Below are 21,150 nucleotides of genomic sequence, written 5' to 3'. Positions count from 1 at the left end.
GGACAGTAGGCAGTCTGCAGAATCAATCCGCTATCGACAAAGTGGGCTAAACTGTTGGAAACCCTGAATCCAGGCTGAACAGTTTGAGAGAGCAGTCGAAAGCAAAATAAAAAGGAAATGTTTTATGCACTCTAGTGTTATGCTAGTGTTGTGCTGTACCTTGTGTGTTTGTGTGCCCGTGCATTCGGATGAGCTGTCCTTTGCTTGCAGGAGTTACAAGTGGATTACCGCTGAGCTGATATACAAATCATTGAACTCATCATGCCCAGGAACATGCATGCATACACACAGAGCGTCAAAACCACAGGTTGTTTGTGAAACCGTGTTGAACCAGAACAGGGTCACATCATGTTCAATGTTCTGTACTGATTAGATCCCCTCCAGTGTGACTGGATGGTGCTCACTAAACATGCAGATCACATCTATTCCACTCTTTTCTGCGTAATGACCCCCACCGCTGTGACTGTATCATTAATAAAGGTTACGCTTTTATAGGTCAGTGCTAGAGCCGACTAATGTCACGTTTAGTAAAACTGTCAGCACAGCTCACCTCCCAAAAGTGGTTTTCAATCTATACTGACGCATCTCTTTGACTTGTAATACGGACACAACGGCTTCTTTCATTGGTGACATTATCTGGAGTGTGTAGCGCTATAGAGGGTTTTGCAATCGCTGAATGTCCCCATGAAAAGTCATACAAAGGTGAATGGCATTGAGCTTGTATACTGTAGCACTTTTCTCGTCTTCTGACTACTCAAAGCCCTTTTACACCACAGGTCACACCTAAACATTCACACACTGATGGTAGAGGCTGCTGTGTAAAGTGACCATGAGTATTTTACTAATCCATTCATACACATTCATACACATTCATACACCGCTGTCAAAGCAGTAGGAGCAATTTGGGGTTAAAGGCAGGGTTGGTAATTTCCTCCAGATCCACTTTTTAAGATTTTGGTGTAAATGGTCTTTAGGTCATGACAGAAATTAATAACTCATGTTCTCTGAAAAAGGAACAAAGAAAATCCATCATCTGTATCAGTTTGTAACCCTGTAAACACTTCAACCAATGTCTGCCACGAGGTACCAATCTGATGAACCAATCAGACGCCTCCCTGTCTCCCTGCTCGTTCGTACCTCTTGCGTGCTCTAGCTCACACGCAAATCATGAGCTGAGGTCCGCTTCTGGATCAATGGCGCTTGTGCATGTAAGTGAGGGGGCGTGGCTTTTGAGGGAGAACAGAGGGGAGGGGGTGGGTGCAGACGCAGCACTGAGGGAATGCTACTTTAAAAATCATGCTAGTTTTCGAAAATGACCAACCCTGGCTTTAAGTTTCCTGAACAAGGACACATTGAACATGATACTGCAGGAGCTGGGAATTGAACCCTCAACCTTCCAGTTGAGAGATGGCCAACTCTACCAACTGAGCCACAGCATCATATAATCAGAAGATTTACTTTGAAAACAGTTAGTCATGGTGGAAGTGTCACTGGATATAAATTGTTGTTTACAGTAACCATTGGTTTGGTTTTTTTGCAACAGGTTATTATCGGTTGTTAACCCTAACCCTGTTTATGGTCAATTTAAGATTAGATTAAATGACAATCAATAAAAAGTCAACTGCACATTACTTTCTTATATAATGATTGTCAATTAATGGAATATTTAGTTGACAATCAACAGATTGAAACACTTACTTACAATCTCCTGACAGTCAGTTGAATGCATGAAGTTGACTGTTGAAACATGTATGTTGATATCCACTGATTCACTGTTGTTGCTGTTGACATGCAACTACACATCTATTAAAATGGTAATACGTTGAATGCATGTTATTTGATAAAGTTATGTTGACTATCTACTGACGGCTTGGTGAGTGACAACAGATGGACCATCAACATGAAGTATTTATTCCAAGTGCAAAATCAGTGCTCTCCATTTTTGTGTTGCAGGAAATTACAAACTCCCCAATGCCATCAATACCAACAACAGATGATTTTTATTTGACTGTTAGAACAGACTTGCCCATAGAGAGGTCTATAAACCTTAATGTTCCCCATTTAGAGCACGTAAAGCAGCCATGAGGCCACAGTCAAGTCGAATGTAATAGAGGAAAGAAAACCAGAAAGAGTTGGTACATTGAGCACATGGAAAAAAAATATGTTTATGTTCGATGAATGTCAGCATTGTCTCTGTAGGTCATGTTCTTTGCTGCCTCCTTCCTAGCAGAGGATAATGGATCCTTCAAATCGTTGACATTAAAAGCCAATGAGACTCAATCATGCAGAGTAGAAATGTCTGAAAATCAGAGGAGGGAATGGACGGGGAGAGGAAAGTGGGGATGAGGGGCAGCAGATACTGTACAGGGAGTAAACGGGACAGGATGAAGACGTCTGCTGATCAAGAGAAGTGAAGTCAGTGTCATGGCGGCTGTCAGGCGTTTTCCCCCCTTAAATAATTTCTGCACTTTATATTGTTAAGTTTGTCCACAGCCATGTAGAGGGAAGTTACTGCATTGATTTCATACATTGTTGATGACACCCAGCAGAGCGTTTTAACTCTAATGATGTTTTCCTACAAGACATTTTATATTCTTAACAGAAGGAAAAACAATCTGTTTTCATGATTTTATAGCTTATATCATCCTCATGGATTATTTGACTTCTTTTCAGCGGTTGCTCGTCCTGCTTTACTTTACATTGAAAATGTAATTCTAAAAAAAAAATATGTACAACCTAATGCTCTCCAGTCCATCTTAATGTGTTACTTTAAAGTCTTGATCCTGATGGGAGTCTCTTGACCCCCGAAGCCCAAAGACTATAAAAGACATAAGTGCATCCACAAGCGTGTCTTTTAGATAAAGTGTAGAAATGTAAGGAGAGGCATACATTGAATCTTTCAAAGGCAGAGCAGTGTGTATAGCAAAGGAGTAGAGGGACGCTCTGTGCCCTGGATTGTTGTCCCATTGCTGTAAGAAGCTTCTCCAATCGTCTTCACGGCCCTCTGAGCCACATTAATGTAATGACGAGAAGAACCTCGGTACAGTATATGAGCATCATACTAAAGATATTAGGAGAGTCGAAAACCAAAGGAAGTATCATTAAAAATCAAGTGGAGCATGCTGGAGTGAAAACACACTGAGGGATAACTTCCATTATTGAGGCAGAGGAAGGGAGAAACTGAGAGTTTTTTTTAATTCATCTACTTCCGAGGCATAACTGGAGAATTGAGAACATTAATAAAAAGTGCAGCTTCATCTTCAGACCCCTCCCCCCCCCCGGCTTTTTCTTCCTCCTTCTTTTCCAGTCCACCAGCCCCCCGTCCACCCCACCTCGCCCCGCCTCTCTCTCCCCGGCTCCATCTCTCCATCGCCATACTTCACATCTCATTCTGATCAATGTCTCTGCCGGAGTACCTGGATGATTCAGATGCAACGCTGGCTGCCCTCCTCACAAATCACACTCTGAAAAAAAAAAAAAGCTGCGACTTCTCTCCAATACGTCTTTCTCTCCGTCGCTGCTCTGTGTGGCCAAGCTAACTTATTTGTGTATTTGTAAAAAAATATATTAGAAATGTTTAGACAAAAGAATCCACCTTTCATGACAGCCATATTAAATACCATTTTATCTCTGTCAATTAAAGATTTTTTGACTTTTCTAACCAAAAGTCAGTTTTAAACGTTATGTTTAGCATACATACACTTTGCCTTTCCTTCCTTGACAAGACGACACGTTGACAGAGGATCACCAGGAAAAAGGCTGAACCATGCAGTGCTGTGATCGACCTGAACTGACCACCGTGGTCATGATTGGACGTGTGCTATTTCTCCCCCCTTACAGACACACACTACTAACACATGCAAATACAGAGCAGCTCATCACTCCCTCTGAGGACACTGGGTCAGCTCTCTCCCTGCTGCCGATATGTGTACAAAATCCACTTTCTATGGTCCACGCTCTCGCACACACAGACTCACACAAACACTCGCCTCTTTTTACTTCTATTCAGACTTTTGAAACGTGAAATGAGGTCTGACTGAGCCCAGCGGTCAGGGAGCGATGAGGTGAAATGTTTTTCTAGCTCTCTTTTCTTTTTTAAAATGATGACATGCCTCTGTAGGTTTTTGACTTTTGCTTAACTTGTACATTTTTGTTATTTCTGAAGAATTGATCAATAACACTAGAAAGATTAATGTCATCCCACAGTCCCCTGTCATTCGGCAGGGCATGTGTATTTTTTTTTTTAATCTTCTTGTGACTGCAACAGACACAGTATTACACGCATAATCCACACTGTGCATTTCTGTTAAGAGTCAAATTGGGTTGGATTTAAAAGGATTTTCCACATTCATGGACTATGAATGTACTGCAAATAACAGTTTTTTTTATTTTTTTATTCCTGGGCTTGCCCAGGACAATGGTCTAAATCGGGCTCAGTTCACCGTGCCCTACAAACCAGAAACTGCCTGTGTGCTTTATTCTAGGAGGAGGATGATTTGTGGAGACTGGTCTATATCAGTGACACTGTGAAAAAAAAAATGTTCACAACAGGTGGTCCATTTACTAAATTATACTGACTCTGTCTTTGGCAATCTGTGGTGGACAAATGGGAACAGGATTTGGCACATGAATGAACCATCAAATAAAAGGACATATCAATCAGAGTGGAGTGAGGACAAGGTGGCAGCCTCTTAATTTAATACAGAGGATTACAACGGCATCAACGGGAACTTTGTCCATGTTTATTTTTCAAGTATTTATTATTTTCTAAAAAACAGAGGATTTATTTTTTATATACTTTATTAAAGGGGACATATTATGAAAAATCCACTCTTACAGTGTTTTTAAACATATATTTGGGTAACCTGAGTGTCTACTGACCCACAAAATGTGAAATAAATCCATCCAGTCCTTTGTTTGTGGTCTGCATAAGTCTTACAACACAGAGAAAAATGCTTTGTTTCTAATCTGCTCTCCTTGTGATGTCACAGTGGGATTCTGGTAAAAAAAAAAAAAAAAATCCCCTGTCCTCCCCTGGTATCTCCACCCACGGACTCCAACCCCAGCCTAGAGCAAAACTTTTGAGTAGGTCTGCCATTTTTGTTCTCATTAGCGAAAGAGTTATGTCTACTGGGAAAACTCAGGGGGGGGGGGGTCATTGCATTTAAAGAGACACACACACCAAAACGGAGTGTTCTGAGAGAGCTGGTTTATACAGGGTCACAAACCTCCTCTGGTGCTTGATTCATGTTATATTTTGACCAAAGCACAGAACAGATGTTTCATTTAGACCACAGGGGGGCTGTTTGAGAAGGTGGAGAAGGGGGATAATATGTCTTCTTTAATCCCTGATGGAAATTCTGGATTCACAGTCTCTGCAGACTGAGCAACTGCCGCCCCCTTACACAAACTTAGAAAACAATACTTAATTTCAAATCAGATGTTCTGGGGCGGAAAAAGCCCAGACAATGAAAACAAGTGCCTTGATATTTCTGGGTGCACTGACAGTGTGATCACACCCCGGGATGTTTTCACACCTGTTGTGCATGAAGAGACTGAATAAAAACTCTTCACTGCTTACAGCGGAGCGACTTCATTTTTTGACAGGTGAGAATGGCTGCACTGAAATCGGGTGGAAAATAAGCAGCTTTTCCCTTGTTAAAAGAGCTGTTCTCACATACTTCCACACCCAGAGGGAGCTCATTCAGACTGCTGGCACTTCAAAAATAAAGAAAAAAAAACTGTGTAGTGGGCATTTTGCACCTGCTTTTGATCTGCTCGCGGTCCCACTAAAGCTCTCTCCTGCATCCTTCCAATGCATACTTCAACGTTGACAGCGCAGTGTGTCGACAGCACGGGAGAGTTTGAGAATTATTCTCTGCTCAAAAAAAACGAGGAGAAGACGAATGAGCAAAAGAGGATTTTTGTTGCTACATCATATTTTGAATGTAGCATGAGTAGCCTTTTAAGAGACAAAAAGAGTGAAAGTGTCAGATAATGAAATTAGTGAGAATCTCCCAGCTAAACATGAGTGGATATGACTTTAATGGTGTCTCTGTGAAAGCTTTAGAACTTACAGGATTTGGCTCGGAGAAGCATTTCTGCCCGTCAGTGTGTGAAACTCGTGTTAGCTCGAGCTGTCAGCAGAGTCATTTAGGGGGCATCCGTCAGAAATCATTAAGCTATAGTGTTACAGTGTAGGAGGAACTCACTGGCACTTTGTCACTGAGCACCACAGATAGTAACCAATTAAACTGCTTGTTTAAGAAATGACTGCTATCTAAGGATTTCACATCAACTGGTTGATTTGGCCTGCTTTTCTCGGGGCTGACTGGTTTCAAAAGCAAAACCAATTTGGTCGGTGTTTATGTTGCCAAACAACAACGGCTGTCTCTCCTGTCTAAACTAATTGTTTGCAGAAAGATTACATTTGCAGATATATCCAGGTAGCTTCTGTTAAAGGCTTTATATGAGATTTTTTGATCCAGCAGATGTCGCCCTTGAGCACCAGTATGAAACCAAAACAACTCGCGCTGCATTGTTGTGTTAGCATGCTAATGCTAGCGATCTTTATTATGCTGGTATCTTCACACTGCATGTAAATTTACCTGAAATGAGCGTGATCTAGAAACACAGTTAAGCAGTGAGTACAGTATGTTATTCTTCTTTTCTCTAGTCCCTCAATTAAACAACTTTTATACACGAGGGGAGGAGTCAGCCGGCCGTCCAGGCGATGTAAACAAAGTGAAGATAGGACTCTGAAAACTCTGAGAACATCACAGACAGTGGGACTCGGGTGTTACACCCATTGTAGACAGTCATGACTCACAGAGTTATTTTCAGAGGATATACTTGATTTCTACATTTAAGTGTGAAAAATCACATAGAAAGACTTAAAAATAAGTAAAAAATAAGTAGAGTTGTGCTGAAACAGTTTAATATGCTTAAAGGAGAGTGACTGTTTTGAAAAATGAACTTTGTCAATGGGCCTTTCACCAACAGAGCAGCCAATAGAACAACAGGTGGACTGACGTTAACACACCGTGTTTTGTATTTGGGTTAAAAAGCTGAATGACTGGAAAAACGAACGTCTCACCTTCTGTTTGTGTGCGGCCAGATAACCGTGCATTTTCTCCGGCCGCAGGAAGGAGGGGCCACCGTACACGGCGAAACGAACATCCAGCGTTCGCTCCTTGGCGTCCAACAGGCTAAAGATGTTGACATCATCCGGGGGAACGGAGAGCATCTCGGAGAGGAAGTCCACCAACAGCTCGTAGCGACTCCGCTGCTTTCCTCTCAGTTCAATGAACTCCTTGGCTGTGATGTCTGAGAAACACACACACACACACACACACACACACACACACACACACACACATACACACACACACACACACACACACACACAAACATGCTATTAAAATCGTTGACTGCGTAGAAGTGGCCTTATTATATCCACCCCTGCTCGAGGATAAATCCAATTATTTTCAAACTGGGTGCAAGTGCTAAGTTTAAAAAACTGCCTGAAACACTCCAGACTGCGGCTGGAAGGATACATTATTGAAAATGTCTGACTTTATCTGACAAAAATCTGTTGTTCTGGATTTGAGTTGGTGTGTCCTTGTAAGTCTTTTCCTGTGTGCATGTGAGTGTGCATGTACCTGCAGGTGAAGGTAGTGTTTGAGAGTCAGTTTTTGATATCTAGGTCTGCCAAGGTAAATACACACTTAAAAATAAGTGTTCCTAATCATTCCTCACAGCAGGCCTTTAAAGAAGAAAGGAATCCAGAGCGCTCCAGCACCTGTAGTTAGGTCGGTCCTACACAAATGTGTAAGAGAATTCGAGAGAGAATGTATTTTGACGATACATACATAGGCATGATGCCTTGTGTCGGAAATGAGGCAAAAAAAAAATCAAAAAGAAGCCTCTAACAACTTCCATCTGATTTTACCCCCTGACCTAGTGTTGTATTCAAGACCACACAAACCGAGAGCGAGACATTTAGGGACAGAGTCAAGACCAAGACTATAAACATCACAGAAAAATCATCTTCTCGTGTGCAGCGTGTCGCTCACTCAGACCGTAACACTGGGGAGGTTGCAGCCGGAATGAGGGATAAATATGAAATTATGAATGGAAGTTATTCACTCTGTTAGAACGATGGATGGCGCCAGTGGCGTGGTGTAGAGGCTGTGGTCCTCCAAGTGCGCCACCCGGGTTCAAATCCGACCTGTGGCTCCTTTCCACATGTCGTTACCCACTCTCTCTCTCTCTCCCTGATTTCCAACTCTATCCACTGTCCTATCTCTCTGATTAAAGCCCATAAAGCCCAAAAACAAATCTTTAAAAAAGATGGTTTCCTCAGTAGGAGAACTGGGGGTTTAAAAACTCCACTGCAGCTTAAACTCAGAGAAAAGAAAGTAAGTGGGAGGAGTGAGAAATGGAGGGAGCCTTTTATCCTTTATTCAGCCTTTTGTAATGATCCGCTTAACGTTGTGTCAACAGACACAGACCCAGCTCTGCTCTGCACTACTCTTCTCTAACATGTTGATTTTAAAGTGTAGCTAGCGAAACCAAAATCCAGAGTGAATTTTTCTAAATTTTATCCACAAGGAGACAACGAGATAATTGAAGTGAAAACATGCTCTGTTTAATTATCTGTGTCGAGCTTTCATTCCCTGACCTCGGCCGGATTAGTCTGCACCAGTTGATGAAGGGCAGAAAGCTTTAGGCTTGTTTCAGGGTGCTAATTGTTGCACACGTAGTGGCACTACAAAATGGAAATAATTGGGAAAAAATTATCCCCTCTTTGAGTGATTTCAGTTGGGGGCAGGAGGGGGGTCCGGGTCATTATTATTTGCTCTGGAAACATCTCCTGGTGTGGGCTTCAGCAGTCTCATTTTACCTCATCAAAGTGAGTATCTTTGGGAGTGATAGTCTTGTGTCTGTAATATATTTCCTCCTTTTTTGTCGGGGTTGGCTTAGTGGTTAGGCTGCTAGGCGGTCTGACTCCGACCCTTGGCCACATACCCACATGTCATTCCCCATTCACTCCTCTCCCGAGTCCCTACTCTATCCACCATCCTGTCCTCTCAAACAAAGGCAGGAAGAACATAAATCTTCTGAAAAGAAAATTCTCCTTTGTTTCTCTGTAGCTGAGCTGCAGTGGAGGGACGGTCACATAAATGTGTAGTCTTGTGCCAAGTGAAAATGTAGCATTGGAAAATACACAAGGACAATGACTGTAGATTTTTTCTCCCCATCTGTGACATTAAAAACATATCAGGGAAGAGATCCCTCTCTGTACACGCGGGCATGGGAGGGCTGGGAAAAAAAAGTGAGCTTTTACCTTGAGGGCTGATTCCAAGGACTACCAGAAACTGAAAACTACGTCACAAAAATGTCTTCACGCCCGTCATCCCGAGACTCAAAGTGCTCCTCACAGAGATGGAGGTACAATAACTCACACACATAAAGGGTTGGGCAGGGTGATTAGGTTTGTGGGTGCGTGGAGGGAGACAGAGCTCAGGCATTAAGAGACAAGACAGGGGGGCTCAGAATGAGCTCAGAATGGGCTCAGCGGATACGAGGAGAGGGATCGAGGCTAATGTCAGCTCCTATCAGTCAGTCCGGCGGGAGAAACAAGGACACAGGCAGACAGAAAAGATAGTCAGGAGGGACGGGGGGGCTGGCGGGGGGGGGGTTCTCCTAACGCAGAGTGGCAGCCTTTGCACCTGGCTTTGATCCAGCCTCACAACTCACTGCTGCTTTCTCCTTCCCAGGGGCTTCATTGGGAGTCGGGCGTTGAGGCGGTAGAGCGCAGATGCTCTCCTGCCTGCAGGCTTGTGATTTCACACAAAGGGGGAACAAATCGGGATACATATCCTTCTCATGTTGTAGTAAAGTGACGCGGGAAACACTGGGATCAAACACTGAGACAGACTTCTATCATCAGCTGAATTGAAGTTCTGCTCCTTCCTATAGGAACCAAAGATCACTGAAAGACATAGGAGCTCTGTTTGAGATGCTCTGTGGACCAAAACATCTCATTAAGAATGCCATATATATATATTTAGCTCAAGAGAGACAGGAAATGTAGGGAGCGGAGAAGGTGGTGATGACATGAACCAAATAGCTGCATGCTGGAGTCTAATAAAATCGGGGAACTTTGCCTCCGTATTGCTGAACCTTGCTTTTAATCATTCAACATTTTTCCTCCATTGTGCAAGTGACAAGCATTAGAGCAGGGGTCTCTAACAGGTAGCTCGGGAGCTACTGGTAGCTCACGAGCAGGTTTTCAGAGGCTCGCCTATAGGTTGACCGACTGTGTCAAAAATAAAAATAAAAATCTGACGACAGTAAATCCTCTTCCCACTATTCACTCGGCCACTTTCATTTTTGGTTGGAGACCCCTGCATTAGAGTAACAATATGACGGTCTGTTTTTATTGATCATGAAGAGGTGTCAGTATCTTGATTAAGCTTAATTCAATAGGATTGGACGATTGCATTTGAAGAAAACCTCTAACCTTTCGAGAGATAGAGTTAACGTTTGTAAGGCAAGTAGATGACTGCCGAATCAATTTCAAGGTGCAGGTCGTCACTTCAAATCGATTGCAGAATCCTGTTTTCAGATGTTTACTAGCACTCGTCTGCCGCCGTCTCTGACTCTCAGATACTTGTTGGTAAAACGTGAGAGAGGCTGGGGATGTGTGGAGACAGGAGGGGAGGGGGGTAAATCTACTCCCAAAGTCACCAACTAAGCCTTTAAGAAATCCAGGGAAATGATGTCTCCTGACTTTAAATGTTTCCCTTTTTAATTGAACATACTTTATTAATCCCAGAGGGGAAATTCTGGTTTTACACTTTGTTATTTTAGAGACATGCTTCTCACACACATCAGGCCCGATTTACACACATCTACAAACAGGACCTGTGAACATGCTTTAATGGAGAGATGTCAGAGTGAGGCTGCTACACAAGGAGCACACCAGAGCCGTTAGGGGTCTGGTGCTTTGCTCAAGGTCACCTCGCTACTCAGGGAAGTAGCGAGGTGGCACCTCTCCAGCAACCAAACAAACTTCCATATTTCTAAATATTTTGAACAGGCGACCTTCCGGTTCCCAACCCTGGTCACTACAGACTGAGCTACTCCCGCCCCTTTAGGTCACTAATGTGAAGAACTACATCCTACAGTTCCCATAATGCACCGTGACATAATCTGTTGTTTAAAACCTCTTTTGAAACTTGACATCTCCAGCTTCTAACAGCAGCTAATGGATTTAAATAAAACGTTAGTCTGATGATGTAAACAGGAGGATCCCCTTAGTTTTCATCATGCGGTGAACTTGTCGTGCGGTAGAAAAATGATTAAGTGCATTTGAGATTGATCACCATAAATAATTAGAGGTAGCTCCTTTAACTCAGTGCTTTGTTGGCAGCGTGTGCAGGATCTGAACACAACCCTTTCCATCGGGTTCACTGAACACAAACAAAAACAACACGATGAGATCCTTCCCAGATTTTCTGCTCCAGTCATTCTTGTATTTAAAAAAAGAACGTCTAATTTTCAAGTCATAAAGTCATACCCACAGGGAGAGGAGTATGACTGACGCCTCGTAAATTACACTCATATTATACCTGCAAGAGACAGAGATATTAACCCGATGTCTGAGTATTGATCGCAAGCACACATCTCAGAGGGCGGGTGGATGGAAACAGAGGGCTACAGAGAGAAAACCTCCCCGCTTTATAGACCTTCTTCCTTTTATCATGTAACACAAACTACAGCAGCGTGCTGAGCAGAGTCCATTTATGCACTCGCTGCGTGCTTCTCCTGCGAGCTCTCTGCATTCACCCTCAGATAATGACATGGGCACATTTCAAGGACTTTTTGTTTATCACATTTCTTTGTACCTTTCCATTAATATCAGGGAAAAGAGAAGGAAAGTGAGCGAGCCTTAATCTCACCAAGGCAGATTTAACCAGCGCTGTCTTTGTGCGTCCTTATTGCATTCCACATTTGTTCTTGAAATGGGATTTAAAATGTCAAGGAGGGTGTAAGTAATGCTATAAGTAGAATATTTTCATAATCCCCGAGACTGAGAATCAATGAGACTGTTTACTCCAAAGCTCCACATGGAAAAATAAAATCCTAGAAATGTTCTTCTGTTACACATCCTCCGCACACAAACAAACCAGCCTTAATGCTGCTCGCTCCTACACCTCAGGATGATCTTAAAGTCATTAATCCCAGATATTACACTATTTTCTAAATACTTCATTCTCATTTTTGGGGAAATTGTTCATTGCTCGACACCAGGTTAAAAGCCTGTGAGAGGCCTCACCCTGGTTCTCTTTTGATTCTCTGTAAACAATCATGGCCAATTAAATAATTACTCTCCGCAGACCTTTGATGACAGTGTAGCCACATATCCTCCTCCTCCTCTTCAACCAGTTTAAATAATTCTCAGAGCTCCTCAAAACATGTCTGTGAAGTTTCTTGTTCTAAATCCATTCTGATATAAACCCCTCTATTTCAGCCCTGCTCAGAACAGGCTGTTTCTGTGTCTGTACCTTTAAATATGTAAATGAGCTGTGTCTAACCACGCCCCCCTCTCTGCAAGGGCTCGGGTGTACTCGGGCTTTTCTCGCTCCATGCCCTATTGTTTACGGTGAGAAGGCAGACTCAGAGGGCAGAACAAACACCTAGCTGTGGGAGTGTCACCCACCTGGGGGAGGGGCTACTGCCCTTTGTGATGTCATGAAGGGAAAATCTCCAAACGGCCTGTTTGAGCACACGTTTTCTGAAAAGTGGAGCAGGCAGAAGACGGAGAGGATGGACTTTTCTCATCATTGGGGGGTTTGTAGACGGACTAGGGACACATGAGTGTTAGGAAAACATGGTAAACACAATATGTGACCTTTCAAAACCCCAAATTGAGTCACAAACCACAAGAAACAGTTGTTGACAAACCTGACCTCATCATCCTAAATTAAATAAAAGAAAAAACAGGTTCTGTCATAAAAAATGACAAATAAAGACAATGGAGAGCAGCTTCTTTCATTTTGAGATGACATTATTCATCTTAAGCACACGTTTCCTCGTCTACATTTTGCAGTTGGATTCATCCCCCTCTAAACCAATATTGAAATGTGGGCGCCAGCTGTTCCCCTGCATACTGTCTCTGGGTTTGGTGCACATTAATTTACCTCAGCTCTGTTTTCAGGATGAGAAGCAAATCCTTTTATCGTCTTATATGAGGCTTGACTCCCTCTTCAATCCTTTTCCTTTCCTTCTTCCCCTCCCTCTTCTCTCGGCCCCGTCTTTAGAGTGCACCCTTTTCCCCCTCCCCTCCCCTCCCTCTGCGTCTATTTCAATATCTCTGAAATCATAAAAATCCCTCAGCCATGTCCCATTTCTCTAAAGCGAATTTAATTCTGAGCGGACGGCCGATGCGCTGTACATCAGGTAATGATGGATGCTGCTCAACATGTGAGCAGAATGTGCTGGCTGAGCAAAACCTCTCCACTAATTATTTTTCTGGCATAAGTAATGGAAACAGGCTTTTTTGTGTGTGTGCAATAACATCGTCGGAGAGCCCCATAAGTCAGGGGAGAGGGATTAATAATGGCTGTAATTTTGCTAAGGAAACATCTTTAACTGAGAGTGTGACAGTCCTTTGAAACTCTGCAAACACCGACAGCAAAAAGTAATCAGTGCTCATTAATTTTATATGTCCAGAAGGAAGTCTGCAAATAACGACCACCCTCTTCAACAACTCCCTCGTCAGCAGTGCTGAGTTGAGCAAAGTTCTGTTATTTGGAGGCAACACTGGATTTTTATCAGCTCATAACAAAATGTTAATGCCTTTGAGTCCTACCTGTTGATGTGAGAGCCTGAATGTCACAGACCATCAATCAGAGGGGACGACAGAGGAGAGGCTGGGACTGATATTTTTTGCAGGTGGAAAGGCCTACTGTACTTATATATGCTCTTTAGTCCTTTGCACAGAGACTATATTTTAAGTTTTCTTTGTTTTTTTATTTGCAGCATTTTTCATTGTTTTATGTTTCTCTTTTGGAATTGGCATCATTTCTAAAGATGAATATCTTAAATGGAAATGTTGGAGACGTATGTTTTGCTATGAGCTGTGTTTAAACTGAACTGATCAACATGCACAGGTATTAATACAGGATTATGGGATTATGGGATTGTGATGTCACTATACGTAAAGCGGTGGCCATTAGACGTCCATGGTACGTGTTGCACACCCTGATGAACACAAGTTTGTCCAAGCAGCTTTTACCTCGAGCTAAGGACATTGTTTCATGTCTTACACTGCACGCTTCTAAACTGCAGAAACTGTATTTTATGCAACTTAATCCCATAAAGGGTCAAATATTCACATGTATAGACACTGCAAAAACTGACAGTTAACAATAGCAGTTAATAATATCGCACTACATGTGAGAAGTCCAGATATACATCTCATTTCAAGATATTACAGGCAACAAATAACGACTGAATTGCTTGCCTTAAAGATCCAATCAGTGAGATGTGTAGTTTGAAATAATAAAGGTATCTTACTATCTGACCATTAAGGAAACATGCTATGTTGAAGTGCTGGCTTCTCTGACAACAATGCAGCAGCCAGTATGTCCTCCTTCTAACTTTAGATTCTGCTCCTGAATGCTCTGGATTTGTTTGGACCAGAGAAGGTAGGTGGTTTTAAGGAACCCCCACACGGCCGTTTTGGACACCCCTCGGTTTGTCAGATATGAGAGCAGTTATCAGGTCAACAGGTGTTGCAGTGATGGAAGCGGGTCAAGAGAAGTGGTTCAGATAGAAGTGATTGTACCCGACCTAAAAAGCCTCTGCATGTTTCTAATAAGCTCCACGAGCAGAAACGTGCTCAAACTAGGATCAATATTGGAGATTCTTACTTTTTATATTTTCACATCTTGAAATAAGTTGTTTATCTGGACTTGTCTGGTGAATGTGCCTCATATTAGGTTTAATTAGATTTTTTTAATTGGAATTTGAAAGATACATTTGGCAAGACACAAGTTTTTTTGCAGTAAAGAAATGCCACTCAGCAGCCGTGGTGAACTCTACACCTGTGAAAGAGTACAGACCGGAGACAAAATGAACATTAAAAACAGAAAACACCACCTGTCTGTGAACACTGGACCAAAACCAAACGCAGCAGGGGAGAGGGGTCAAAGGTTATCCACCAGGTGTCAGTGGACAGACAGAGACAGACCAAGAAGGCCACTCAGTGACAGCAAAGACTATTCCTGACCAGACCCAGGGGGCAGGTGACCGTGTGGGAGTGTGTGTGTGTGTGTGTGTGTGTGTGTGTGTGTGTGTGTGTGTGTGTGTGTGTGTGTGTGTGTGTGTGTGTCTCTAGTGTCAGTCTCACCTGCCAGGCGGACGGAGCCGGAGTTGTAGATGGCCTCGTCTCGCAGCTCCCTCACATGCACGGTCACAGCAGAGACGGCGTCTGGCCACACTTCATCGGACACGCGCACCTGGAACTGATAGGTGCCGGGTGGAGCGTTCTCCTTGATGATCAGGAAGCCAGTTCGCTTGTTCAGGATGAAGTAGCTGAGGGAAAAGACACACACAGAGACATGACCAGACGAACACAGACACATTTAGTACATTAAGGATTTTAACACCCATGTTCAAATTCAGACAAACTGAGCACAAAGGGATGAATGTGTCTGACCTGTCAGCCACATGAACCAACATTTTGCCCTTTTTTGTGTCCAGAAAGAACGACAGATCATTAACCATGAATTCCATCTCTATGTATAAATATTATTTGCTCGTAACAGGCAACATTTAAATGTTAAATTCAATTTGCCTTCTGCTGTCCTTACTCCTGCAGATCCCCAGCAGGACAGATTACAATGCAACAGTGGTACAACACTGAATAGTATATTTGTGACTTCTAATTTCCCTACAGGCAAACAGTGTGTCGCAGCACGGCCCAACATGAGCGATTATCTGATGGCGCGGTGCCGGAGGGGGTCAAGCTGCTGAATCTATAGGACCGCCCGCTGGTGGTGTACTGATTAGTCATTAGGCTATCGCAGCGAGACTGCAGAGGCAAGTCATTTCTGTTATTTGCTCGTCAAAGGTCAACGTGGTAACAAGGGGATGTGGATAGGAAATGTTCGTTATGACGGCATGGTTATTGTCTAGAGGGTCGGAGTCATTCAGACAAGATATCAAACAGATTTATTTCACATCAGCTAGCTCTGACTGAGCGGTTGGTTGTTGGCGACGGAGCAGTACAGGGCATTCTGTGTTGCTGCACCACATGGGGGGTCATGTAAAAATCATAGGTGGGTGCATGGATACCTTTTAACTGGGGTCATATTGTTGGTCTTATCGATAGATATGCTGAGTCAGCATTGTGCAACTTTATAGTCTTTACATCTAGCATGATAGGCACAACTAATGGAGCCCTAAATAAAAGCTATATCAGGGTTAGGGTTGCCAATTTGCAGTTTAAGTTAAATGTTGATTCCAAGTCAAGCTGTACACTCCTAATGAAGTCAGACTCAGTCATTGAAATGTACAAGATGTTATAGACCTGAGTTTCCTCTTATTAGTCTGACCAAAAGTTGCGATCCAAATATTGATCCAATTGGTCAGAAATGTGTTGAGTAAACATTACAGGATGGTTTGCAAGGAAAACTCGCTCTGCAATATCACGAGAACGCTACAGACTTTTCCTCCTTTCTCTTTCTTGAGCCCTCTTACTACTGCAATGTCCTCATTAGGAACTCCATACAGTGAATCTATAAAAATAAACTATCATGGTCTGTGTTCCTAACTATCTACTAATGAGACGCTCTGTTACAAATATGAGTGAGTGCTGATCTCACTTGCTGAATGACTCACAACAGTCATTGTACAGCAACAGTAATCCTCTTGTGTCCTTTTTAAGGTTTTATACAGGAAACAACAGCATGAATGTAATTAAATAGAACAATGTGAACACTGAGAAATAAACATTTCATTATGTTCATTTAGTTTTATTTGGAAAATAACTGAAAGATATGTCAGAAGACAAACAGCTTGCTCGTCCAATAGGTGGTTTTATTAGAGAGTTTGTCCAACTGGTTACAGTCGATATGTAAAAAGATTTTTTTGTCTTTGTTTAATGAAAGGTGCCTTGAAGGCGTTTTAAGATGCAACAACCAGAGAAAAGTCAATGAAATCCTGGTGGGCTGTTTTGTTAACTGTGAGCTGTGTGTACTCGGTGCTTTCTCGCTCCATGTCCTATTGTTTACTGTGAGAAGGCAGACTCAGAGGGCAGACCACCTAGCTGTGGGAGTGTCACCCACCTGGGGGAGGGGCTACTGCCCTTTGTGATGTCATGAAGGGAAAATCTCCAAACGGCCTGTTTGAGCACACATTTTCTGAAAAGTGGAGCAGGCTAAAGACGGAGAGGATGGACTTTTCTCATCATTGGGGGGTTTGTAGACGGACTAGAGAAACATATTAGAGTTAGAGGAACATGGTGAAGTGGATTTTACACATGTGACCTTTAAGCTTAACCCCTTTTCTCAAAGTTTTGTTTTCATCATGTAGCCTTCACACTTATCCAGTGTGTACTCCTTTGTTGGATTCTGGATACAGGGGGTGATCTGCTAATATTTTGATCTGCCGTATGAAGCAGAATAACAGAAGAATTGTACTAAGTCTGACACATCTTAGGTTCCAAGCCTTTCTTGCTTCACATAATGGAGGCCCTCGTTAAATTAGTCTCTTAGCTTAAATTATTTATATGACTGATAAGAATTATGTTAATATGGGAGATTCAGAGTCCTGAAACTGACGCGAAAAAAACTCAGTTCACTGGTGGTTCAACATTTCTGTTCCAGAGAGGAGCTCTTCTCTCACAAATGATCCTTCAGTGAGTACAGACACAACATGACGGAGAGCAGTTCTGCTTTGACAATTGGCCTGTTATCAAGTTACTTATTAAATTAACATTCATTTGAGAAACATAAGACGCCAGCAGCATTCATCAGCCAAGTGGCAAAATCAACTGTAGTAGAGATTATGGGCTTTTAGATGAATGTTTTGCACACCTCTCTTTGCTAATGATAAATGACAGAGTGGTTTGCACATTTGTGACGGATGAGGATTTGTGAAGGGTTTATAGGCATGATCAAATACAGGATCAGAGTGGATTTAGAACAAGAAACTTCACACACATGTTTTGGGGCAATCTGAGACTTATTCACATTGGTTCATGAGGAGGAGAATTTGGGACTTTTAAGCTTTACAAAATGTTTAGATATCAATATTCTTGTTGGACAGCACGGTTTATTAATGCTGCATGTCATCATAATCAAAAGCCTGATAAATGTGAGGTCACAACACAGTCTCAAATCAGCAGCATAACAATTAAATCAACTCCGCAACTGTGGGAATGTGTGAAGCATTTGGGCATATCAAACAGTTTTATTCAGAGTAGAAATTAATATTGGCCATACACATTTATAAGAGAAATGTTCAGTAGAGAAGCAGATATGTCTCCTCTGTACTCAGAGTGAACACTGAGTTGGAGTAAAACTGTGTTTGTGTTGTAAACCACTCTGCCTCAGAAGAACATAATAGGAAGTGAGCAGGGACTCTGCATTAGGGAGAGGGAGGAGAGGAGGAATATTAGACTGACTAATAGGCACCGAGACATGCAGGGGAGGTGATTTTACCTGGTCCTTCTCTCCATGCTCCCCTTGTACAGTAATGAGTTCATTCAAGTTTAATTACAGAGCAAATCTATGGCAGCACCTTAGCAAATCAAATAAGAAAGCACCTGTCGAGACAAGGGCCATATGAACTGATTTTACATCCTAGGCTGTTGTGTGGAATAGATCGGAGGTCTAGCACTTGATTGTAGGTGTTTTGATGTGACAACATATGGCATTATTGATGACTGTGCAGTGTGACGTCTGTATGTGTGTGTGTGTGGAGGTGAAAAAAGATTCCTCCCCCAGTTTAAAGCTCAGAACCATCAAATATAAACGCAAGAAGTAGACACGGACCGAAGAACAAAGAATTAGGAATCAACCAAGAGGATGCTGTGGCAGGGACAAATGATGCAAAACAGTTGGAGAAAACAAAATTGACAGACTGGATAAAAGCGAAGGCGGGGAGGTTATTAATGAAGCCTTTTTTGTAACATGTGTTGAAATTATCCGACAGAAACAGACAAATCTTTGACTGTCACAGGATTGTAATGAATCTGTCCATTCCTGAATATCTTACCTACCCGTATACAAATGTACCTGCTCACCATCTCTCTATGCACTCAATGCCTATAAACAACTTTCATGAGTTGAAACCAGCAGATGGGTTTCATAACAAGCGCAGAAAATTTAGCAACAATAAAGATGTGTTGCCCTTCCCCTTCCAGAAACTCTCTCTGGCCTCATCCTGCACCATTAGGGATAGTGTGCATGTTCACGTCTGCTGCTCTGGTCAGATACTGTCCAATCTCAAGATTCAGGATTGTTCTCTAAAGTTGTCAAAGCCAGCTATAGGGAGGAGGTTGTAACATCAAGGATGCTGCTTGGTAACTGAACAAATGTGCATTAAAAATGATTAATGCATTTTAAAAGAGCTTGCCAAAAAAGGCAGTAAAGTCCAAAAACACACTCCTGTGTGAACATGGTAACGTTTGATTAGCTTCATCAGTAGAGAAGTCTGCAGAATGGGTCACAGACCAGCCAACATCTCGTCTCCCTCCCCCTTCAGGGTTACTTCCCTCAGGGTGATTGCTGCGCTGCATTATTAAAAGATTAGCTCGACCACGGGGCATCAACATGCAACAAGGCGCAGGGCATGAAAGTAAACCCCATCAGGTTGTCTGAACAGAATGCAGAGCATCTAAAGTACGACGGGTCCACCTGCTTTAAGCAACAATCATTTAGACGTTCATAGACTACACATCTGGTGCTGTTGTTGTTTTTTTGGTGAGCCTTCACAATCAAACCAAAGTAGGCCTATATGTTATTGGTTGATTTCCCTGGTGCTGGATGAAGCATCTTCTTTAACCGTAAAAGCTCAAAACTGCAGGATTGTAAATATTTTAGGAACTACTTGTGGCCAATCCATCACTGTCATTCACTGAGAATGAAGTAGGACATCATTTGAAATGGAAAAAACTGATACATACCAATAAAAGGAGCACTTAGGAATTTTATAATCAATATGTGTGCTGCTAGCTTTGCCTTGAGTCTGTGTAAGGCTCATAAAATTGTGATATTTGCACACAAAAAAAAACAGTGTTTAGCAGCGCTCTTTTTCTTACCTTGGCACATGTCCCTCAAAGACATATGTCTTGTTGTCCCAGTCATCAGGGTCAGGAGAGTAAACTTTACCCAGGACGGTTGTTGGCATACGGCCTGATGACAGAAAACAGCATTTTACCAGATAAACATTTTTAAACAAACAAACAACATGCATTTAAAAATAGAAGCTGCATCTCTGCATGTGCGACTTCATATCAGTAAAACATTAAAAGTGTGTGTCGCATTTAACATTTAAGCTATAACACATGCATTGATATAGAGACATATTACTTAAAGGAGCAGTATGTAACTCTGACACCTAGAATCTATAATTGGTACTGTGATCCACATTTAAACATTACAAAGATCTGTCTCCCCCCCCCCTCCTCTCTAGAGTGGATGCTCACTCAGGTCACCATGTGGTGGACTCTGAAGCTTCAGTGTTTATCCAGCTCTGCATGGGTCTGTAAACCTTTCTGTGTTCTAACCTCTCTCCATTTTTCAAAAGCATCTCCAATATTGATCCTAGTTTGAGCACGTTTCTGCTCGTGGAGCTTATTAGATTATGTATTGCGTATGATAAACAAATGTTACAGAGTTTTTGTTATTGACTTGTTCAACATCTGTACTTTGCTTTCAATATTTAACTTAACTGAACTGAACAATTGTGTTGAAATGAAATGTCATCCTGGCAAACAGATTCCTGACTTTTTGTGATGACTCATACTGTCTAGCTTGTTATTTGTTAGTTAGCTGTATGTGAGACATGCACAGGCTAAAGAAGACTAAACATAAAGCTGCATGTTCAACTCGAGCAGAAAATTATTAT

General features: G+C 42.3%; 1 protein-coding gene across 1 annotated transcript in view; it reads right to left on the bottom strand.

The window, feature by feature from the left end:
* si:ch211-186j3.6 (neural-cadherin) overlaps positions 1-21,150 on the bottom strand; it is a 296,332-nt gene that overhangs the window by 93,025 nt on the left and 182,157 nt on the right. The window contains exons 23-25 of the mRNA XM_065952497.1: positions 20,342-20,435; positions 15,425-15,609; positions 7,097-7,326 (exon numbers count right to left, since the gene is read on the bottom strand). Coding sequence (XP_065808569.1) covers positions 7,097-7,326; positions 15,425-15,609; positions 20,342-20,435 — 509 coding nt within the window. The remainder of the gene's footprint in view (positions 1-7,096; positions 7,327-15,424; positions 15,610-20,341; positions 20,436-21,150) is intronic.

The sequence above is a fragment of the Labrus bergylta genome, chromosome 3 (assembly GCF_963930695.1).
Source record: "Labrus bergylta chromosome 3, fLabBer1.1, whole genome shotgun sequence".
NCBI lineage: Eukaryota > Metazoa > Chordata > Actinopteri > Labriformes > Labridae > Labrus > Labrus bergylta.
The sequence above is the reverse complement of the archived record's forward strand: the minus strand, read 5'-3'. Positions and strand labels throughout refer to the sequence as shown.